At 39.5% G+C, this 25213-nt stretch overlaps 1 protein-coding gene across 9 annotated transcripts in view; it reads right to left on the bottom strand.

The window, feature by feature from the left end:
* The window catches only part of MARK3 (microtubule affinity regulating kinase 3), a 122878-nt gene that overhangs the window by 81114 nt on the left and 16551 nt on the right, over positions 1–25213 (bottom strand). For all 9 annotated transcript variants that reach the window (XM_026012640.2, XM_026012641.2, XM_026012644.2 and 6 more), the window contains exon 2: positions 13256–13447. In XM_026012640.2, the coding sequence (XP_025868425.1) occupies positions 13256–13447 (192 nt within the window). The remainder of the gene's footprint in view (positions 1–13255; positions 13448–25213) is intronic.

The following is a 25213-nucleotide window of genomic DNA, read 5'->3' as shown; positions in this document are numbered from 1 at the left end:
TGTTCCCAAGGTTGTGGAGGTTTATTTCCGGGGGTTGGGGGTGGGGGTGGGAGCATGCACAGCAACAGCCAAGGGAGTTCACCAGCAAGGAAAGAGGAGTGTCCCTGCCACTTGTTGTGTCAAGTTCTGGGAAATTCCATTTATTCACCCTGATGCCAGAAATAAAGTGGAAAATTACAAAATAGGGATAAAGAGAGCTCATACATGAGAAGGGCTTCCCCTAACATACGTCACCCTAGGGCCCAACAAACCTGTGCAAACACCCACCAGAGAAATAAATATCCTCATCTTCCACTTCCTGTCAATTTTCTACTGGTCAAAAGGTCCCAATATCCTGCTCCCAACATGCATTAAGCATCCACAAACACAAAAAAAGAGAAGTCAAAAAGGTCCCAAGTTCTTTAAGACGATGCAGTAGCCCGGAAGGATGGATTATTAGTCAGCTCAGGCTGCCATAACAAAAATATCACAGACTAAATGGCTTCAACAACAGAAATTTATTTTCTCACAGACTGGAAGGCTAGAAGTCCAAGATCAGGGTCTGACTAGCACGGTCAGTTCCTGGTGAGGCTTTTCCTCTTGGCTTGCAGATGGCCCCCTTCTCATAGTATCCTTACGTGGTGGAAAGAGAGCAGCTCTCTGGTATCTCTTCTTTTAAGGACACTGATCCTACTGGATCCTACCTTTATGACCTAATTTAACTTAACTACTTCCACAAAAGCCCTATCTCCAAATACATTGATGGTTTGTGATTTAATATATGATTTTGAGAGACACAATTCAGTCCACAGCAATAAAGACCAAGCCGGACAACTACAATATGTAGCTACAAAATAAAACTTCAAATGAAAATATAACACATGGAAGACGTACAACATGGAACATGGAAGAATGTCACAATACAACATGGAAGAATGTCACAAGCATAAAGTCCAGTAAAAGAAGCAGACACAGGGATCCCTGGGTGGCTCAGTGGTTAAGCATCTGCCTTCGGCCCAGGGCGTGATCCTGGAGTCCCGGGATCGAGTCCCACGTCGGGCTCCCTGCATGGACCCTGTCTCTCTCTGTGTGTGTCTCTCATGAATGAATAAATAAAATCTTAAAAAAAAAAAAAAAAGCAGACACAAAATATATACCATATGATTCTATTAGCATAATGTTAAGGAAAACAAAAAACGATCTACCGTGTTAGAAGTCAAGATAGTGGTTACCTTGAGGAAGAAGGGCAGGGTGGTGATTAGAAGAGAGGAAAGAAGCTTCTAGAGTTCAAGTCTTAGTACAGTTTTGCCCTGAGTTGTGGTAATGCAAATATGTTTACTCTTATGCTAATTCATCAAGGTGTGCACTTATGATTTGGGCACTTTTTCTGGATGTGTGTTATATTTCAACAGAGAGGTTTTTTTTTAAGTCAATAATGACTCTAAATAACCATCATAAAAAGATGGTAGGTAATGCCTAAAACTAAAAAACTAAGAATATGAGAGTGCTGTGTATCAACTATACTTCAACAAAAAAAAATGTTTTTAAAGATTAAAAGCATGTTACAGATAAAGGTAAAACCTAAAGAATCAGTTTATATAGTACACCTGAAACTAATGTAACACTGTATGCTAACTAATTGATTTTAAAATAAAAACTCGGGAATCCCTGGGTGGCTCAGTGGTTTAGTGCCTGCCTTCAGCCCAGGGCGTGATCTTGGAATCCCACGATCGAGTCCCACGTCAGGCTCCTGCTTCTCCCTCTGCCTGTGTTTCTAGACCTCTGTCTCTCTGTGTGTCTCTTATGAATAAATAAATAAAATCTTAAAAAAATAAAAAATCAAAATTGAATAAAAACTTAAAAAAATTAGTTTAAAACATTGAAAGTGGCCATCTTGGAAGATTACAAAATAGGGATTGGGAAACAAAGGACAAGGTTTTTAAACAAGCCTTGACACTTTAAACTGCATAACAGAACTTGAATACAAATAACTAAATGAAAAGGTTTCTCATAACCACAATGAGGACATTTAGTTAAAGGTAGCATACTGATCCCATACATTTTCTTCTTCTCCCACCTGCTGGTCCAATTAAAGAATAAAAACAGAATGGCAAAGAGAATGGGAGAGGTACCACCAGGAGACAAGTGACTTACTTATTTACTTTATTTATTTATTTATTTTTAAGATTTTATTTATTCATGAGACACAGAGAGAGGCAGAGACACAGGCAGAGGGAGAAGCAGGCTCCACGAAGGGAGCCTGATGTGGGATTCAATCCTGGGTCTCCAGGACACACCCTGGCTGAGCCACTGGGGCTGCCCAACAGACAAGTGACTTTAAACAATTTCAGGAAGATAAAAATCTGAAGCCCATGTTGCAGGGCACATGCAAAATTAATGTGCCCAAACAGTGCAATCCAGGGAAACCTACTTGAGAAAATCACTGTGCTGTGTATGTGGCACTTTCCTTCTAGCCACCAAGAAGCTAAGCCAGGCGCCTGACAGCAGTCTCCACACACCCCATCCTGCATAGCTCTCAATTTGCTTCTTGGGGCTCTCCTCTTGAAAACATTAACAGTGAATCAAAAATCATTGATCTATGAGGAAAGCCTATGATTACTTGATACCGTTTGCCACATAGCTGCTAGGGGAAAATACCAGATAACTTAGACTTCTCTTTTCAAACACGGAGATAGTTGTTTGTTGTTGGATATGGTACTTAGGTTCTACAAAGCCACTGTGAATATTGCTCCTAGAGGAAATACAGTTAGGTTCTGTGGGACCCTGCTCATAAAAATTTCCATCAACTGATCAATATATAACCTTGTTTTATTTATGGGTGTTTCTTTTTTTTTTTTAATATTTTTTTATTTATGATAGTCACAGAGAGAGAGGCAGAGACACAGGCAGAGGGAGAAGCAGGCTCCATGCACCGGGAGCCCAACGTGGGACTCAATCCCAGGTCTCCAGGATTGCGCCCCGGGCCAAAGGCAGGCGCCAAACCGCTGCGCCACCCAGGGATCCCTGGGTGTTTCTTTTTAAGGACACCTTATTTACTACATATCATTGATTATCATTGACCTGTCAGCCAGCTGCAGAACCTAACTCATATCTGAATGAACCTTATATAACAAATGTGTTTTCTCTCTCTAACAAATGTAAGTACAAAGCACATCATAGCTTTGCACTTAGAAACACTGGCTAGAAAAAAAAAAAAAAAAAAGAAAGAAACACTGGCTAGGGCAGCCCCGGGGGCACAGCGGTTTAGCACCGCCTGCAGCCCGGGGTGTGGTCCTGGAGACCGGGACCGAGTCCCGCGTCAGGCTCCCTGCATGGAGCCTGCTGCTCCCTCTGCCTGTGTCTCTGCCTCTCTCTCTGTGTGTGTCTCTCGTGAATAAATAAATAAAATCTTGAAAGAAAGGAAACAAACAAACAAACAAACAAACACTGGCTATTGGGATGCTTGGGTGGCTCAGTGGTTGAGCGCCTCCCTTCAGCCAGAACGTGATCCTGGGGCCCCGGAATTGAGTTCCACATTGGGCTCCCGAGGAGCCTGCTTCTCCCTATGCCTGTGTCTCTGACTCTGTGTCTCTTATGAACAAATAAATAAAAATCTTAAAAAAAAAAAAAAAAGAAATAAAGATACACTGGCTATTACTTCAGCTCTATCTACACTTGGAAGCCATTTTAAAAAGCAAAATTGATGACAAAAAGCACAAAAATGTAAAAACCATGGAGTAAAAAGACTACAAAAAGAGCATTCGCTCATGATATGAAAGCTGAAACAAGGCAGAGTGTCGTCACCTTGTTGGATCTCAGCTGGGAATACACATATTGGGCAATTCAAACTTTCTGATGCTTTGTTCATGTCCACAAGTTCTGCAAAAGCAATGCAAGTATTGACTCTGGAATTACAAACAAATTTTAGTGAGAAGTGAATCTGAAAATATAGGATTTGTAAGTGAGATGAACTCTATCTGTTCTAGAAATGAGTGATGAGGATGGTTACACAACAGTGCAAATGTACTTAATGCCACTGAGCTACACACTTTTTAAAAATGGTTAAAATAGTAAATTTCATGTTATATACATTTGCCACAATAAAAAAAGTATTAACAGTTGTGTAATTAAGTGATTTTTAATATGTAGAAATTGGGTTCAGGTGAGATTTTCTCTTTTTTTCTGCACACTAACTGTAAATACTCTACCTCCAGATTATACTAAAAGCAAGATGAACGTCTTTATACTTTTCGATTTTATCTGTTAGTGGAATAGGAGGCGCTCTTTCACCCTTCTGCCCACTCACCTCCAAATCTACTACTATTAGTTTCCAAATGAAGCAAATTATTCTGGATATTAATAATTTTTGTCAGTCACTATAGTTTTGAAAAAACACTGCATTAATCATTGTCCCCTCCTGCCACCAAATTATTACTTGCTGAGTTTTAATATAATATCAAAGAACAATACTTGCAATTTTCCGAAAAGGGAATTAAGATACTCCTCTCTTTTCTAGTTATATTGTTTGTGTGGGGCCAGATTTTCTTCATAAACTTCAACCAAAACAGTATACTGACATAACTTAAATGTAGAAGAATATATGAAAACCCAGCTACTTTCTATTAAGACCAACACTAATGAGATTTGCGAAAAAAATTTAAACAATGTCACTCTTCTCGATAATTTGTTAGGAACAATAGGGCTTTTTTCCATAAAATATGTTACTTATATTAAATGTAATGGGTCCGTTATTATTTTAAATGAATTAATATTTTAAATTTCTTAGTGTTAACTTCTAATATGATAAATATCAATACATAAAACCCATGGAAACAAAGGCTTTTTGGGAGTCTGATATTTTAAAAGTTTAAAGGCATCCTGAGACACAAAGAATTTGGGAACTGTTCTACTCAGTGCAACCGTGCACAACTACTAAACCTGCTACGATGACCATGCACTGGCATAGAGCACTGCTCAGCATGTAATTCTGAGGGAGAAAAACCATAAAACAAAATTATGACCAAAAATATGGTGAAAACCATATATATGAGTACAGAGAATATACAAAGACAAAAATGGTATTCAGAATATTTTAAGTGTGTGATATTTTTTCCTCTCTAGTCTCTATGTGAAGACAATCACACACACACACACACACACACACACAAAGTTGTGGCTAAAATACAAAACAATTCATCTAAAGTCCCAAGAAGTTGAGCACATCTCAGAATGAAGAAGTACAGCTTATCCTTCTTACTCAATAACAAATGGTGAATGAGGTGCCAGATCCAATCCTTCCCCTTCCTACTCTCTGGTGCCTCCTCCAGTGCAGGAGACAGGACACAGGTATGAGCAGGTTAACAGCTCACATCCAGTTAAACGTGGAGGACAGACAGTAAAGGCATACAGGCACAACAGCACAGTAACAAGGTGAAAAGACAACAGTGGAAAAGACAGTTCCATAATTTTCTCAAAGAGAGCAGAGAAAACCATAACCAGAAACATGATTTGCCTAGCACAACTTGGGAAGGGCTCCAAACTTGGGAAGTTGGGAGGCACCAGAGGCAACAGTGGAACTACTGGGCTAATTGCAAGGTCACAGGTCTGTATATAGAATGTCTGCTGCTCTCCAGTCCAGCCAATAAACCACTGGTTCTGTAGACACTAAAAATGTTTTCTGTGGAGATGATGAGATTCAAGGTCAATGAGCCCAGGAGAGGACAGGCCTGGAGATGAAAAAGGGGAAATTAAGTGTCGGATTACCACTGAGAACTTGAGTTGGGCCACCAGCTTCTCCTAGGTAGAAGAAAGGATTCTTATCTATAGAAAAGGAACGGCCTCAGAGAAGAGATCTAAAGACATGATATCTAGCGAACTACAATAAAATAAAACCACCAGACAACTCCCAACAGGAAAGCTGTATGGTCAAACATATCCTACATATATAAACCCAGGTTTTGATCAGCTTCTGAGGGCTCTACCTGAAATGCAAACAGATGACCAGAGAGATTATCAGATTCCAAAGAAAGGCTCTGTATAACAGTTGCCAAGAAAGGACCCCAGAGAAAAACATGGTTCAGGGAGCAAAATCTATTTAAAAAAAAAAAAGAGGAAAGCCTTTACTACTCTCACAGGGAGTTAACAAAACAAACAGCATTCATAACCCCAGCATTGGATAGTACACAGAAAAATAATCAGAAGACAAGAGCTGGGAGGAAGGAGGGGGGGATACACCAGGATACACAAACACACAAATTTAACAGAAAAAAGAAATTAAGGACACAGCCCAGAAAATAAAATAGAAACACATATATATGGAGAACAGATTTTTTCTCAAAAAAGTCAAGGTTCTAAAAAAAAAAAAAAAGTCAAGGTTCTTTTCCAAGAGTTCCAGTCTGATTATAAGAATTACAGAATGAAGATTTTTATTTATTTTATTTTTTATTTTTAAAAATATTCTATTTATTTATTCATGAGAGAAACGGAGAGAGAGAGAGTCAAAGACATAGGCAGAGGGAGAAGCAGGCTCCATGCAGGGAGCCCAACATGGGACTCGATCCGGGGTCTCCAGGATCACGCCCTGGGCTGCAGGCGCCACTAAACCGGCTGAGCCACCTGGGCTGCCCAGAATGAAGATTTTTAAATAATAAAATGAGAAAATTCTCTAGAACTGAAAGACAAGAATCTCCAAATTAAAAGGGTTCAATGAACAACCAAGAACAATCAATGTACACGAACTCCCTGGTACCTCACTATGAAATTTCTGAATAGCAAGGATAAATATGAAGAGTCTACAAAGCTTCTGGAGTGGAAAAAAGAAGTCACACACTTAAGCCACTTATATTCTCCAATCTCTGGAATTACCAGTACTGGAAAACTCCTTTCTGACCTTAATTTGGGCTTCCCACTCTCTAATCACCTCCTCCACTTTTCCTCCTCCCCTCTGTCTAGAGCTCCAATAACTGTCTAAACTCTCCAGGATCCATAATCCACTGGTCCTACCACCTTATGGTTTGTTTTCCCTCTCAAGATATTTCCTACTCAAATCTGTAGTCCTGCAATCACTCCCTGAGGTATTCCCAATCAATGCCGCAGCTGTTCCTATTCACTACACTAAGTGTGACAAAAATCCCAATACGTATAAATGCTATGCCTGTGTCTGGGTACCTGCATGTTGCTGGAGTAATTTCCAGCCATGCTGCCTATTCCCACTTTATTTTTATTTATTTATTTATTTTTAAAGATTTTATTTATTTATTCATGAGAGACAGAGAGAAAGAGAGGCGGAGACACAGGCAGAGGGAGAAGCAGGCTCCATGCAGGGAGCTCAACATGGGACTCGATCCCGGGTTTCCAGGATCACACCTCAGGCTGCAGGCGGCACTAAGCCGCTGCACCACCGCTGCACCACCGGGGCCGCCCTATTCCCACTTTAAATCCACGATCACTAACCTCAGGGAAGCCTTCAGGCCACCTGGCAATTCTACCACATTCTTCCAATCGATTAAGTCTCCTGCTTGCCCAGGAATTACTGTAACTTCTCACATTTCTAATATCCCCTGTCTCCTTGGTAATCACACTCTTAGCTGATGATCTTGCTTTTTTCCCTTTTACTGAAAAAATAGCTGCAAAGAGAAGAAAACCTCCACGAGCTCCCACATAGCATACAGAACCCTGAGCTGCACCAATGCCAGTGCCCTCTACCTTTCTCCTGTTTCCATGTAAGAACTGTCCACATTATCAAGGACAACACTTCCACCACCCTCTCTCACCCACTCAAATCTCTCCCCCCCCCAACCACTTTCCACTTTCCCCCTTTCTGTCAGATTATTCCCATTCACACATAAACATGCTGATATTTTGCCCATCCTTTAAAAAACAGCATGGTCTGACAGCTGTAGCTACTCTTCTGTGTATCTTGATCACAGTGGTGATAACATGAATCTATAAATGTGTTAGAATTCAGAGAACTGTACTTCAAAGGAAAAAATAATGTGTAATTTTAAAAATAATATAATTTGCTTAATTTTGATGTCCAAAATGAGAGTGAGTTCAAAGGGTGGTCAGATACAAGATATTATACAAGTGTTATTTTATTATTCATAACAGCTAAGGAAAAAATGCCATTCACATCAGCAATAAAAATTTTAAAATACCTGGGAATGAACTTAAGAATTATGCAAAACCGGGAAGCCCCAGTGGCCCAGGTTTAGCGCCGCCTTCAGCCCAGAGCATGATCCTAACTCTTTCTGTGTGTGTCTCTTATGAATAAAAAAAAAAAAAATCTTAAAAAAGAAAAAAGAATTATGTAAAATGTAGATGAATAAAATTATAAAGCCTGAAAACAAAACTGAGCACACTTCATATTCCTATATAGGACTTGATGTCATTAAAATAGCAAATTTCCCCCAGATCAGTTTATAAATTCAGTTAATTCTCTTTTTTTTTTTTGAAAGATTTTATTTATTTATTCATAAGAGACACAGAGAGAGAGGCAGAGACATAGGCAGAGGGAGAAGCAGGCTCCCCACGGGGAGCCCAATGTGGGACTCAATCCCAGGACCCTAGGATTGCGACCCGAGGCAAAGGCAGATGCTCAACCACTGAGCCACCCAGTTCCCCCAGTTGATTCCAATCGAAATTAATCTTATTGAATTTCCAGTAAGACTATTTTTGAAACATGGTATCTTGATTCTAAAATTAGTCTAACAGAGTATATGGCAAGATGAGGTATGAAGTTTTTAAAAAATAATAATCTGTAGAGCATTTAACCTACTCTAAAACATCAAAAGGTACAATTCAAAGCAGCAGTAATAAAACTCCCACAGTATGGGTACGAAACTAAATAAATAGATCAGAGAAACAAAAAGACATATATGGGAATATGGCATGTGATAAAGCAGGTATCTTCAACTGGGGGAAAGGATAGATGATCCCAGGATAAGCAGTAATCTACATGGGAAAAAAAGTTTGATCGCTACACTTCATACTAATTCCCCAAAACATATAACAAATGAATGAAAACATTCAAACGGGAGCCACAGGAGTGTTTGAAGAAGATACAAAACCATTTTTTTTTAGATCTTGGAAAAAAGTAAACCTTTCTCACCAAGTTATGAAACCCAACAGATCAGACTGATGCATGAAACGTAATAGGTTTAAATCATTACAATTTTGGGGGGAGGAAAGATTTTATTTATTTATTCATGAGAGACAGAGAGAGAGAGGCAGAGACACAGGCACAGGGAGAAGCAGGCTCCTCATAGGGAGCTCGATATGGGACTCGATCCCGGAACTCTGGGATCACACCCTGAACCAAAGGCAGATGCTTAACCGCTGAGCCACCTAAGTGTCCCAGATTTATTTATCTTTAAAGACTTTTATCTATTTATTTGAGAGAGAGAGAGAGAGAGAGAGAGAGAGAGAGAAAATCTGGAGAAGACTCCACGCTGAGCACAGAGACTGAAGTGGAGTTCAATTCCACAACCATGAGATCATGACCTGAGACAAAACCACAAGTTGGATGCTTAACTGACTGAGCCACCCAGGTGCCCCAATCAGTAAGATTTAAAATAGAAAAAAACGGGGACACCAGAGTTGCTCACTGGTTGAACGTCTGCCTTCGGCTCAGGGCATGATCCCAGGGTCTTAGGAATGAGTCCCACATTGGGCTCCCTACATGGAGCCTGTTTCTCTGTCTCCTCTGCCTCTCTCTGTTTCTCATGAATGAATGAATGAATGAATGAATGAATAAATAAATAAATAAATAAATCTTTTTTAAAAAATGGATAAAGGATACAAATGGGAAACTTATTTTAAAAGCAAATATGAAGTTTCCTCAGAGAGTTAAAAATAGAATTACCCTAAGACCCAGAAATTGCACTACTACCCTAAAGATACAGAGGGAGTGAAAAACTGAGACACCTGCACCCCAATGTTCATAGCAGCAATGTCCACAATAGCCAAACTGTGGAAGGAGCCTCAGTGTCCACCAAAAGATGAATGGATAAAGAAGATGTGGTCTATATATACAATGGAGTATTACTCAGCCATTAGAAACGACGAATACCCACCATTTGCTTCAACGTGGATAGAACTGGAGGGTATTACTCTGAGTGAAGTAAGTCAATCGGAGAAGGACAAACATTATACGGTTTCATTCATTTGGGGAATATAAAGTGATAGGGATTAAAGGGGAAAGGAGAGAAAATGAGTGGGAAATATCAGAGAGGGAGACAGAACATGAGACTCCTAACTTTGGGAAATGAACAAGGGGTAGTGGAAGGGGAGGTGGGTGGGGGGATGGGCTGACTGGGTGACGGGCACTGAGGGGGCACTAGACGGGATGAGCACTGAGTGTTATACTATATGTTGGCAAATCGAACTCCAATAAAAAAATATACAAAAAAAATAAAAGCAAATAAATATGAGTAACAAAATACATGAAAATGTCATCAATCTAGTTATTAAAAGGAAGCATTAAAAAACATATAATTTTTGTCCAGGTAAAAATTATCTACATTGTATTAGTAAGGGTACAGAAAAATGGATACTCTCATTCAATCTGGTAGAATAAAGTACTCTGACATTTTCTCAAAAGTAATTTAGCAGTACCTATTACAATGTCAAATATTCATCTTTTTTGACCCAGAACACCCACTTCTAGGAATTTACCCTACAGAAACACTCTTTTCAAGAGTAAAGAGTTATGTTAAGGAATGTTCACTGCAAATGTTTATAGGAGCATAAAAAATCAGAAACCACTCAATATCCACCAATAGGGGATAAACCATGGCACCAGCACACACTGGAAATAGAATGTGTCAGATCTATGAGCACTAAGATGCAGACATGGTCAAGTATGTTGCTAAGAAAATTACCGTTATGTCCACGAGTCTCTTTTTGTTAAAGTAAACAAAAAGTTACTCTTTATACAAAAAACTGGGAATCTACACCAAACTGCTGAAAGTGATCCTCTTTAAAGAGAGAAATTTTGGGACACTGGGGTGGCTCAGTGGTTGAGCGTCTGCCTTTGGCTTAGGGCGTGATCCCCAGAGTCCCGGGATTGAGTCCTGCGTCAGGCTCCTTGCATGGAGAGTGCTTCTCCCTCTGCCTATGTCTCTGCCAGTCTCTCTACCTCTCTCTGTCTCTCATGAATAAATAAATAAAAATCTTTTTTAAAAAGTAAAATAAAAATAAAGAGAAAAATTTCAAGGAACTTGTACTTCCTACATAATGAATTTCTGTAAAGTAGAAATATCTTTACATTTTCCATGATTCTGGGTAATACCTACAATAGGGGAGAAAAAAAAAAAACCAAGAATTGTTTAATTTAAAGTTAAAAACAAACAAAAATTTTAAATTAAGCCATTCTGCTAATCAGATTCAAGTCTTTCCAGAGAGAGAACCTACTAGATCTAATATACACAGTAGGCCAAATTGCAGCTCGGGAGAGTAGGGAAGAGGGTCCATCTATCCCATTGTCTCCCAACCCACCAGCTGTCCTTCTAAGGAAATTGGGAGAGTAACTACTTAGAACTGGTGGGGACTAAACTAAAGAGGTTTGTTTTTTTGTTTTTTTAAACTAAAGAGGTTTTGCCCTGTTTCAAAAAGCTTTACTTAAGGACAGCAAGGAAAGCCCCACCCACACATGCTGTATCCTGACTATAAAAGCAACCCAGGTATCTCAACAAGGAGTACTAAATAGGGATTTGTCACGTGAAAGTTGACATGAAACATGAAGAGGCAAACCTTTAGTTAAAGTCTGTAACTCCAGGGAGTGTAGACCTGTACTTCCCAACCTTCTTCAACTCCAAGCACACACAGAAAATGAGAATATCTGTAAGGCACACTGCAGCAAACAGAGGCTGCTTAGTGACCGAATGGCTGGCCCAGGGTCTTGTTCCAGCAGTCCCAGGCATGGTGGGCTGCAAGAATCAATACTATGACACATCTGTAACACTGTCTTGGCATACCTATTAGGAGGCTCTCATACAGGGAAAACATTTCTTTAAAAAGCTTGCTTCAAAAGAACCATTACAATCACTCAACATGTATTTATTAACCACCTACTGTGTGCCAAACACCGCGTTAAGTATGGACATCTGGGGGAATCCCTGGGTGGCTCAGCAGTTTAGCGCCACCTTCAGCCCAGGGCATGATCCTGGAGGCCCGGGATCGAGTCCCACAATGGGCTCCCTGCATGAAGCCTGCTTCTCCCTCTGCCTGTGTCTCTGCCTCTCTCTGTGTCTCTCATGAATAAATAAATAAAATCTTAAAAAAAAAAAAAAAAGTGTGGACATCTACCCTAAAGCCTGGAGGAGGAAGATGGGTAAATAAGCAGTTCCAATATAATGTAAAGCATGCTATATGAGAAGTATCAGGATTTTTCTTTTTAAGATTTTATTTATTTATTCATGAAAGACAGAGAGAGGCAGAGGCAGAAGCAGGCTCCATGCAGGAAGCCCGATGTGGGACTTGATCTCGGGAATCCAGGATCACGCCCTGGGCCAAACAAAGGCAGACGCTCAACCGCTGAGCCATCCAGGCTGAGCCATCCAGGCGTCCAGTATCAGGATTTTTAATCTAATCTGAGTCCCATGCCTGGGAAAAGGGAATCTGTCAACAACTCCTTCCCAGAAGCGACCCTACACAAAAGGGTGAAATGTATTTCAGGCAGAGGGAAGAGCAGGCATAAAGATCTAAATGGAAAAAGTCAAAGAAGCAAAACAGGTTCTGCACTGCACACATAGAAGATGAGGGAGTCAATTTAGTATTTTTAACCAAGGTATTCTTGATAAATACAGAATATCGTTAAGCAGAAAGTCAATCACCACAAAGGTTAGGAAAGCATATACCTTCCTACACAACAACTAATAACAAACATAGCTATGAAAGAAGTTTATTTGGGGAAATGAAGAAACTTCTGGAAGATAAAAATCTATAAAAAAACATTATTGATTTGCAAGTACACTGAGCTTACACATGAAGCTCAGAACAATTTTTACTCTTGATGGCAGAGGTTTACACTGAAAAAAAATAAAAAAACACTACCCATTTTTAAAACTCATTCAAACTCAATGCAATACTTACACTTCATTTAAAGAAATGGGAAAGCAAAACAATTCCCAGATAATTACTGTGTAAGTTTCTTGTTCTTAAAAACAATATTTAAATAGCTTAGAAATTAACCCAAATACATACATCATCTTCCTCTTTCTCTCACATGGACTTAAAGAGAGCAAGTGTTTTAACAGAAATTAGACTTAATATTTACCTCTCTGCCTGTAAGGATGTGTCTTGCCAATTTCACTTTTGCAAAATTCCCCTTGCCGATTGTTTTCAATAGTCTGTAGTTTCCGATGTGAGGTTGTTCATCAGCACAGGAAGCTATAGAGTTTCTACACCTAGCTCCAGAGCGCCCAGTGCGAGAGGTAACTTCTTGCCGCCCATCTCCATGTGACGTGTGCTACAATATAACATATACAGAAATAAGGAAATGAGAGAACACATGGTACTTGCCAAATTATAAGAGCCCCTAGTTGAAAAAACAAAACATTACTGCTTTAAATTGTAATCTTAATGCATCTAGCACTTTAAAGGAATTTGCCCATATAATCTAAATTTATAAGGAAAACAAGCAAATCCTAAGAAGAAAAATATCAAGGGTTGAAGTAGATGTTCAGAAGAAAATGAGGTATTTTCTCTATGTGGCTACAACATAAAATAGGAGTAACAACACTGCTTTACTGTCTTAAAGAATATAACTTCTCCGTAAGCTACTAAATGCAGCTACATATATGATCCTTGACCAGAGGAGGATACTTTTGTGATTTATTCAAGGCCACATCACTTTTTAGTAAGAAATCCAAAGAAAGGGACGCCTGGGTGGCTCAGTGGTTGGGCGCCTGCCTTCGGCTCAGGGTGTGATCCCCGGGTCTGGGATCGAGTCCTGTGAGAAGCCTGCTTCTCCCTCTGCCTATGTCTCTACCCTCCCCCACCCCCCGTCTCTCTCTCTCACGAAAAAATAAAATCTTAAAAAAAAAAAAAAGACATTTCTCCAAAGACATACAGAAATGAAGCTCATTATCACTCATCATCAGGGAAGTGCAAATTAAAACCACAATGCGGTATCACCTCACACCTGTCAGAAGGCTAAAATCAACAACACAAGAAACAACAGGTGTTGGCAAGGATACGGAGAAAGGGGAACCTTGGGGATTCCTGGGTGGCTCAGCGGTTTGGCACCTGCCTTCGGCACAGGGCGTGATCCTGGAGTCCCAGGATCGAGTCCCATGTTGGGTTCCCTGCATGGAGCCTGCTTCTCCCTCTGCCTGTGTCTCTGCCCCCCTCTCTCTGTCTGTCTCTCTCTCTGTCTTTCATGAATAAATAAATAAAAATCTTTAAAAAAGAAAGGGGAACCTTCATGCACTGTTGGTGGGAATGAGTACTGGTGCAGACACTGGAGAATAGGCTGGAGGTTCCTCAGAAAGTTGAAAATAGAACTACCCTATAATCCACACTACTGGGTATTTATACTCAAAATACAAAAATACAAAAGCACTACTTGAAAGACATCCACGCATCCCTATGTTTATAGTAGCATTACTTACAACAGCCAAAATATGGAAACAGCCCAAATGTCCATTGATTGATGAATAAAGGAGACACAGGGGTGCCTGAATAGCTCAGTCAGTTAAGTGTCTGCCTTCAGCTCAGGTCACGATCTCAGGATCCTGGGATTGAGCTACATGTTGGGCTCCCTGCTCAGCAGGGAGTCGGCTTCTCCCTCTACCTCTGCCCATCCCCCTCTCATGCTCACTAACTAAACAAACAAACAAATTTTAAAAGGAGGCACACACATACACACAATGGAATATTATTCACCCATAAAAAAGGAATGAAAAGAAAGGGAATGAAATCTTGCCATTTGCAATATGGATGGATCTAGAGGGTATAATACTAAGCAAAGTCAGGAAGAACAAGACAAATACTGTATGATTTCACTCATGTGGAATTTTTTTTTAAAGATTTATTTATTTATTCATGAGACAGAGAGAGAGAGAGAGAGAGAGAGAGAGAGACACAGAGACATAGGCAAAGGGAGAAGCAGGCTCCTCATAGGGAGCCCGATGCAGGACTCAATTCTGGATCCTGGGATCAGGACCTGAGCTGAAGGCAGACGCTCAACTGCTGAGCCACCCAGGTGTCCCTTATATGTGGAATTTCAGAAACAAAACAAATGAGCAAAGGGGAAAAAATAGTGCGACAAACCAAAAAACAGACCCTTAACTATAAAGAACTGATGGTTACTGGGGAAGAGGTAGATAGAAGAATGGGGGAAATAGGTGACAAGGATTAAAGCACACACTTGTCTCAATGAACACCGGGTCATGTATGGGATAGGTTGATCATTATATTGTACCCCTGAAACTAATATAACACTGTATGTTAACTGGATTTTTTTTTTTTATGTTAACTGGAATTAAAACTTAAAAAAAGAAGAAACCAGCCAGACTATGTGGTCCTTGGTAAATGCTTATTAGATGAATAAAGCACTCAATACGCTCCATAAAATAAATCACATATACTTCTAACCTTATTAAATACAAATGTACTAGAATTACAAACACCCAACGTGTATATGTATAAGCATTCAGCTGCCTCATGCTGCCTTTTGCCCCACACATGCTCAAAGGATGCCATTGGCCCACTGCCTGCCTTTCAGGGCACTGCTCTCTCTCTCCCAACACCCATACATATACTTGAAATCTTCATTCTTTTCTCTTTTAATCCAGGAAAATGTCCCTTCTTTCTTCTGCTCTCTCACTACCTATAAATCAAAACAAGCCTGGATCCAGCTGATAAACATTTAAAAACTACATCATAATACACATATCAAGGAAAAAGGAAAAACAAGTGTTTTAACGTGAAAGCTTACGAATTTGTGCCATTAGCTTCTGAAGTCTTCAAAATGGTTTACAGAATTTCCCTGTTAACCTCCATCTACTTTCTCTCTTTTTTTTTTCCCCATCTACTTTCTCATATTCTTCTAATTAAATATTTCTCCTTCACATACCAGGTTTTAGGATAGGTTCACTTCTGTTTATCACGTAACACGTAAAAATTTTTATGTTTTTATTGTAAATGTATTATTTTAAGTAAAGTGGGCTTTTATGAACCAGTTACAAATCTAAGTAATTTGTAGTACTATTCCTATAACAAAAAGGATTCTAATTTCCAAATAAGAACTTTGAGGTATCCCCGATGGCCCAGTGGTTTAGCGCTGCCTTCAGCCTGGGGTGTGATCCTGGAGACCCGGGATCAAGTCCCGCATTAGGCTCCCTGTGTGGAGCCTGCTTCTTCCTCTGCCTGTGTCTCTGCCTCTCTCTCACTCACTCACTCACTCTCTCTCTGTGTCTCTCACGAATAAATAAAATCTTAAAAAAGAAAAAAAAAAAGAACTTTGGAGAAATAGCCTATTTATAAATGAGGATCTGTTTATCAAAGAAAAACCTAAAACAGCAACTAAGTTATGGCAATAGGACTTCACACAAAGCAGGTACACTTGTAAACAAAACACATGCTGCTGTCATTCAAATTTCGTAAATCAACTGGACTAGGGTTTTAAAAGAATTTTGGTGGGGCGCTTGGGTGGCTCAGTTGGTTAAGTATCCACTCTTGTTTTCTGTTCTCATAGATCATGGGATCAAGCCTCCCATCAGGCTCCAAGCTCAGCAGGGAGCCTACCTGAAGATTCTCTCCCCGTTCCTATGCTCTCCAGCCCACAAAAACATGTATGCACTCTCACTCTCAAATAAATCTTACAATAGTAACAATTATTATTATTATTATTATTATTATTATTATTAGGATATTTGTTATATGTTTATTTCCAAATGAGATTTAGGTTTCACAAAAACAGGTAATTTATTATTCCTTAGATCTTACAACAGCAGCTGGCACAGAACAAGGACTTAATATTAGAATGATTATTACATGGTAACACAATACGATCATTATAGTGTCAGATGGTTAGATTACGGGAAATTTCTCTTTTCTATCTTCCAAATAGAACTTTTTTTCTATCCATTTATTCAAATATTTACTGATGTGATGACATACAGTAGATTTCATATATGTATATGTATGTGTCAGGCTCTGTTTTGGGTACTAGAAACAGCAGTGCATAAAAACAAAATCTCTGTCTCCATAAGCTGTGTGTCAAGTGGCTTTACTATTTACACAATGAAAATACGGTCATTAATATTATACTACTAGCCAAAATTTGGATTAAAAAAGCTTTTGTAGGGATCCCTGGGTGGCGCAGCGGTTTGGCGCCTGCCTTTGGCCCAGGGCGCGATCCTGGAGACCCGGGATCGAATCCCACGTCGGGCTCCCGGTGCATGGAGCCTGCTTCTCCCTCTGCCTGTGTCTCTGCCTCTCTCTCTATCTCTCTGTGACTATCATAAATAAATAAAAATTAAAAAAAAAATTTAAAAAAAGCTTTTGTAGGGACACCTGGGTGGCTCAGCAGTTTAGTGCCTGCCTTCGGCCTAGGGAGTAATCCTGGAGTCCCAGGATTGAGTCCCACATGGGGTTCCCTGCATGGAGGCCTGCTTCTCCCTCTGCCTATATCCCTGCCTCTCTCTCACTGTCTCTCTCATGAATGAATATATAAAATCTTAAAAAAAAAAAAAGGGGGGGGGGGCAACCTCGGTGGTTTAGCGCCGCCTTCAGCCCAGGGCATAATCCTCGAGACCCAGGATCGAGTCCCACATCGGGCTCCCTGCATGGAGCCTGCTTCTCCCTCTGCCTGTGTCTCCGCCTCTCTGTGTGTGTGTGTGTGTCTCTCATGAATAAACTCTTAAAAAAAGAAAAAAGCTTTCGTATTATAAACATATTTCCTAATTTATATGTTTTATAAATTCAACTTTTCATGCATTAAGTTTTCTAGAGTGAGACATAATCAAATGGACAAAATATTAACTTATGTGCAAATCAACTGTCTTCTATTACACATAAAATAGGACTATTAAAAGAATCTTAAGATGCATAAGTATCAGGGCACCTGGATGGGTCAGTCTGTTAAGAATCTGGTTAACTAAGCTCAGGTCATGACTCCCGAGTCCCAAGATTGAGCCCCACATCGGGCTCCCTGCTCATCGGAGAGGCTGCTTGTCCCTCTCCCTCTCCACCTGCTTGTGCTCTCGTTTGCTCTCTCTCAAATAAACAACAACAACAACAAAAAAAACCCTTAAAAATAAATGCATAGGCATCCAGTTTACTCTTACTCCAACCTACTTAGAATAAAAGAGTGACTCCTTAGCATCCACTAGATGTAACCTTCAGAAGGACAAGGATTTTTATCTGCTTTGTTCATTATCAAATATTCCCAGAATTTGGGAGTAGGGACTACCACTGAGTAGCCGTGCAATACATTGCTGCTGAATGAATGGGAAATAAATTTGAGGCCCTCTGTGATCTATCTATTCCTCCTTTCCAGCTATATTATCTACTATTCTCTAGCATGGTCCCTCAGTTTGAGCTTGCTTCTCTTAAAACCTAAGAAAACCCTACTCAGTTTGAGCTTTCTTCTCTTCAAACCTAAGAAAACCTTACTCATTCCCTTACCTTTGGAACATTTGTCACCATCTTTATGAAGCCTTCCATCACTCTTCCTGCATCTCATCAGATTTTTTTTTTCTTTTCCTTCCTGCTCCAGATGTACTTTGTATCTACCTGTTATGCTACCTTCTTGCAGACAATACTGTTATCCACCAGATTGGCTCTTGCTTCTGAGTTTGCAGAGGATTCCACTGACTTATACTCTTCCTTCACTTGAGTTGGCTGGCACAGCCGTGGGCTTAAGTTTAGCCAATAACATACAAGTGAATATGACAGGTCATTCCCATCAGAAGCATTAACTGCCAGTGCTTGACAAACCATTTTCTGCTTTTTTCAATCCTGAGCATTGCCCAAAGACAGAAGGCCACAGGCCCAAACTGGCCTGGGCAGTGAAGTCATTCTTCATGAAGCCAATGAGCATTAAGGGAAATTGTGTAAACAAGGGTTGTTACTGTGTCAAACCATTAAGATTTCGGCTGTGTATTTGTTACCACAGTATAACTCAACCTAAACTAATACACACTCATGCAAATAAACAATCATAACACAAAGCAAAAAGAAACTTATATTTCCCCCATCAGACTATAAACTCATACAACAGATGGAAATATCTGATGTTTGTTAAATTACAATAGAGGTAAACTCAGCAGACTGTGCTGAGTCTTACCAATAGAGGTAAACTGAGTTTATTTAGTTTGATGTTTCCTTAACATGAAGTCCTTAAATTAAAAAAAATCTAGGGGTGCTTGGCTGGCTCAGTAGGTACAGCATAAGACTCTTGATCTCAGGTGTTGTGAGTTTGAGCCCCTGTTGGGTATAGAGATTACTTGAAAATAATTTTTTTTTAAAAAATACTTTATTTATTCATTTGAGAGAGAGAGAGAGAGAGAGAGAGAGAGAAATAGCACGAGCAGGGGGAGGGGCAGAGGGAGAAGCAGCCTCCCAGCTGAGCAGGGAGCCCAACTTGGGGCTCAATCCAAGGACTCTGGGATCATGACAGAAAAAGAATCCAAAAAAACTCCTGACAAAAGTTAATATCCATTCATGATGAAAACTCAACAGTAAATTAGGCATTGAAAGAACATATCTTGATAAAAAGGCCATATATGTGAAGCCCACAGTTAACATCATATTAATTAGATGGTAAAAGGATAAAAGCTTTTCCTTCAAGGAAACAAGAGCTTTTCCTTCAGGAACAAGACAATGGTGTCCACCACTTCTATTCAACATAGTACTAGAAGTCCTAGTGGGAACAATCAGGGAAGAAAAATAGTAAAGGTATCAGGATTGGAAAAGAAGTAAAAGTGTCTCAGGGACGCCTAGGTGGCTCAGTGGTTGAGCTTCGGCCTTCGGCTCGGGCTCCTTGCAGGGAGCCTGCCTGCTTCTCCCTCTGCCTGTGTCTCTCATGAATAAATAAAATCTTAAAAAAAAAAAAAAGGAAGTAAAATTGTCTCTATTTACAAAAGAAGTGATTTTATAGAGATGCTTGATTTCTAACTGGTAGAACACATGACTCTGAATCTCGGGAGTAAATTGTAAATTCAAGCCCCATGTTGAATGGAGAGATTACTTTAAAAATAAAATCTTGGGGCACCTGGGTGGCTTAGCGGTTAAGCATCCATCTTTAGTTCAGGTCGTGATCCTGGGGTCCTGGGATCGAGTCCCGCATCAGGCTCCCTGTATGAAGAAGCCTGCTTCTCCCTCTGCCTCTGTGTGTTTGACATGAATAAATAAAATCTTTTTTAAAAAATAAAAATAAAATCTTAAAAAAAAGATATGATTTTATATACAGAAAACCCTAAAGACTCAACCAGAAAAACAGATCTAATCAATGAATTCAGTGAAGTTGCAAGATAAAAAATTATAATCAAAATCCAGTAGTGTTGGGATCCCTGGGTGGCACAGTGGTTTGGCGCCTGCCTTTGGCCCAGGGCGCGGTCCTGGAGACCCGGGATCGAATCCCACATCGGGCTCCCGGTGCATGGAGCCTGCTTCTCCCTCTGCCTGTGTCTCTGCCTCTCTCTCTCTCTCTCTCTCTCTCTGTGACTATCATAAATAAATAAATAAATAAAAGTTAAAAAAATCCGGTAGTGTTTCTATATACTGAAATATTTAAAGATTTATTTATAAATAATGAGCAGGAGGAGGGGCAGAGAGGGAGGGAGAGATAATCTCAAGCAGACTGTGCTGAGAATGGAGCCCAATGTAGGAGTCAATCTCATGACCCTGAGATCATGAACGAAGCCAAAATCAAGAGTTGGCTCTTAACCAACTAAGCCACCCAGGCACCCCCACTAACATGAGATTTATAAAAAAGAAAGAAATTGATCCCATTTACAAAAGCATCAAAAAGAATAAAATACTTAAGAATAAATTAAGTACGTAAAAGATCTCTATACTGAAAACTCTAAGACCCTGATGAAAGAAATTGAAGACAATACAAATAAATACCCTGTGTTCATGGGTTGGAAGAATTAATATTGTTAAAATGTCAATGCCACTAATAGCCATCTACAGATTTAATGCAACCTAGATTAAGATTCCAATAGCATTTTTATAGAAGTACAAAAAAACACTCCTAAAATTTATATAGAACCACAAAAGATCTCAAACAGCCAAAAATATAGTGAGGAAGAAAAAAAAAAAGGCAAGAGGGATCCCTGGGTGGCTCAGCGGTTTAGCGCCTGCCTTTGGCCCAGGGTGCGATCTTGGAGTCCCAGGATCAAGTCCCGCATCAGGCTCCCGGCGTGGAGCCTGCTTCTCCCTCCTCCTGTGTCTCTGCCTCTCTCTCTCTCTCTCTCTATGTCTAACATGAATAAATAAATAAATTGTTAAAAAAAAAAAAAAAGCAAGAGGTATCACAACCCCTGATTTCAAGCTATACTATAAAGAAACATTATGAAAATAAACAGTATGATAATGGCATGATAATGGCATAAAAGTAAACAGACCAAGAGAACATAACTGAGAACCCAGAAAGAAACCTAAGTATATACAGTCAACTAATATTTGACAAAGGAGCCAAGAACACTCAATGGAGAAAAGACAGTCTCTTCAATACATGATGCTGGGATAATTAGGTACTCATACATAAAAGAAAGAAATTGGACCCTTATAACCTATATCACTCACAAAAATTAACTTGAAATGAGTTAAAAACTAAAATGTAAGACCTGCAACCATGAAACTCCTAGAAGAAAACATAGGAACAAAGCTCCTGGACATGGGTCTCAGTAATGATTTTTTGGATAGGATACCTAAGGCAGGGTAGTCCAGGTGGCTCAGCGGTTTAGCACTGCTTTCAGCCCAGGGCGTGATCCTGGAGACCCAGGATGGAGTCCCACGTTGGGCGCCCTGCATGGAGCCTGCTACTCCCTCTGCCTGTGTCTCTGCCTCTCTCTCTCTCTCTCTCTCTCTCTCTCTCTGAGTAAATAAATAAATATCTTAAAAAAAAAAAAAAGATACCTAAGGCACAAGTAACAAAATAAGAAATTAACAAGTGGGACTACATCAAACTAAAAAGCTTCTGCATAGGGCAGCCTGGGTGGCTCAGTGGTTTAATGCCACCTTCAGCCCAGGGCCTGTTCCTGGAGACTCAGGATTGAGTCCCATGTCGGGCTCCCTGCATGGAGCCTGCTTCTCCCTCTGCCTGTGTCTCTGCCTCTCTCTGTGTGTCTCTCATGAATAAAAAAAAATCTTTAAAAAATAAATAAAAATAAAAAGCTTCTGCATAGCAAAAGAAACCATCAATGAAGTGAAAAGATAACCTATAGCATGGGAAAATATTTGAAACCATAAATTTGGTAAGAGGTTAATATCCAAAAACATATGAAGAACTCCTGCAACTCAACAGCAAAAAAACAAAGAACCCAATTAAATAATGGGCAAAAGACTTGAATGGAGATTTCTCTAAAGATACACAAAAGGCTAACAGGTACATAAAATGATGCTCAACATCACTAGTCATTAGGGAAATGCAAATTAGAACCACAAGATTATCAGCTCATGCCTGTCAGAGTGGCTATCATCAAAAAGACAAATGCTGGGGTGTCTGGGTGGTGCAGTCAGTTAAGGATTGGGTTCTTGGGTTTTGGCTCACGTCATGATCTCAGGGTGGTAAAGACTGAGCCCCATGTCAGGTGCAGAGTCCGCTTAAGACTTTCTCCCTCTACCTCTGCCCCTCCCCCCTTAAATAAATAAATAAATCTTTTTTAAAAAAAGACAAATGCTGGCATGGATATAGAAAAAAAGAAAACCCTTGTGCACTGGTGGGATTGTAAATTGTACAACCACTATGGAACACAGTATGGACAATTATCAAAAAATTAAAAAGAGAAAAAAAAAATTAAAAAGAGAACCACCATATGATGCAGCAATTTCACTTTTGGGTATATACCTAAAGTTGACAAAAACACTACCTCAAAAAGATATCTGCATCCTCAAGTTCATAGCAGCATTATGCACAAGAGACGAGACATGGAAACAACTTGAGTGTCAATAAACAAATGGATAAAAAAGCTGTGGTATATATACACAGTGGAATATTATTCAGCCATAAAAAATAGGGGATCCCTGGGTGGCGCAGCAGTTTAGCGCCTGTCTTTGGCCCAGGGCGCGATCCTGGAGACCCGGGATCGAATCCCACATCGGGCTCCCGGTGCATGGAGCCTGCTTCTCCCTCTGCCTGTGTCTCTGCCTCTCTCTCTCTCTGTGTGACTATCATAAGTAAATAAAAATTTAAAAAAATAAAATAAAATAAAATAAAAAATAATGAAATCTTACCATTTGCAACAACATGGATAAATCTCAAAGGCATTATGCTAGTGAAATATGTCAGAAAAATGCTATACAGTCTCACACATAGAATCCAAAAGCAAAACAAACAAAACAAAGAAACCCAAACTCATAGAAAAAGAAATCATAGTTATGGTTACCAGAAGTAATGGATAGGGGAAGGGAAAATTGGAGGAAGATAGTCAAAAGGTACAAACTTCTAGTTTTACAGTAAATAAGTAATGTACAACATGATTACTCTTGCTAGCACTGCCTTATGATATATATAGGAAAGTCATAAAGTGTGTCAATCCTGGGTTGCCTGGGTGGCTCCATCGTTTAAGCATCTGCCTTCGGCTCAGGTCATGATCCAGGGGGTCCAAAAATCAAGCCCCACAGCAGGCCCCCTGATTGGTGGGGAGTTTGCATCTCTCTCTGCCCCCCTCCCCTCTGCTCACGTGCATGCATTCTCTCCTTCCCTCTCTAATAAAGAAATACAATCTAAAAAAAAAAAAAAAAAAGGAAGTGTAAATCCTAAGAATTCTCATCACAAGGAGAAATTGTTTTCCTTTATTTCTTTTCTTTTTTTGTATTTATAGGAGAAGATGGATGTTAGCTGAATATACTGCACAGCCTTTTTACAATGTGAATAAATCAAACCATCCTGATGCATGTCTTAACTTATACAGTGATGTTTGTCAATTACCTCTCAATAAAACTGGGGGGGGGGGGATCAAATTTAAAACAACTTTACAGGGGATCCCTGGAGGTGGCTCAGTGGTTTGGCGCTTGCCTTTGACCTGGGGCGTGATCCTGGAGTCCCAGGATCGAGTTCCATGTCGGGCTCCTTGCATGGAGCCTGCTTCTCCCTCTGCCTGTGTATCTCATGAATAAATAAATTAATTAAATTTATTTAATTTTGGCCCAGGGTGCGATCTCTCTCCCTCTCTCTGTGTATCTCATGAATAAATAAATTAATTAAAAATAAATAAATAAATAAAACAACTTTACACCATATTTCAACTCTTCCTGAACAGAGCTCGGTCCCTTTTTTAAAACACATGACACATGCCCACATATTCCTTCTAAACCTTAAAAAAACAAGCCACCTCCTTAACACAGGGGCAGGTTTTTCAAATGTAAAAAATTCTACAAAGCTAAATTGTGACAATAAAGGGCTGTCCCCTAAGTATTCTGTACTTTAGAGATACTCATAAAATCAAATTTCACTTCTGAAAGCAGTGGGCTGATTATTTCATTCACTGCAAAAAGTTTTTTGGTAAGATTAAACAATTTGTGATTTAAAAAACTTTTAGCAAACAAGAGAACAGAACTTCCTTAATTTGATAAAAATCATGAACCAAAACCTTCAGTAAATATTACACTAAATAGAGAAACTTTAGAATCATTTATTTAAAATCAGAAACAAGACAAAGCTGCCTATTATCACTACTATGATTTAACATGATACTAAAGGTAATGGCCAATACTTTAAGAAAAAAACGGTAAGATGTGAGAATTAGAAGGGAAGAGATAAAACTGTCACTGTTTGTAGATGATATAATCTACCTACAAACCAACATAATCAGAAATACCACTAGAACTCATGAGAGTTTGGCAAGGTACAAGATCAACCTATAACATTTCTCTACATCTGTAGCAACCTGCCACAACATTTAACAAAAAATAACTATTCACGATATAAATAAAAACTATAAAGCAGGTAGAAACTATCTTTTAAAAAAATTTTTTTAAAGGTTTTATTTATTTATTCATGAGACACACACACAGAAAGAAAGAAAGAGAGAGAGAGAGAGAGAGAGAGAGAGAGAGA

Source organism: Vulpes vulpes, chromosome 6, assembly GCF_048418805.1.
Source record: "Vulpes vulpes isolate BD-2025 chromosome 6, VulVul3, whole genome shotgun sequence".
NCBI classification, from domain to species: domain Eukaryota; kingdom Metazoa; phylum Chordata; class Mammalia; order Carnivora; family Canidae; genus Vulpes; species Vulpes vulpes.
The sequence above is the reverse complement of the archived record's forward strand: the minus strand, read 5'-3'. Positions and strand labels throughout refer to the sequence as shown.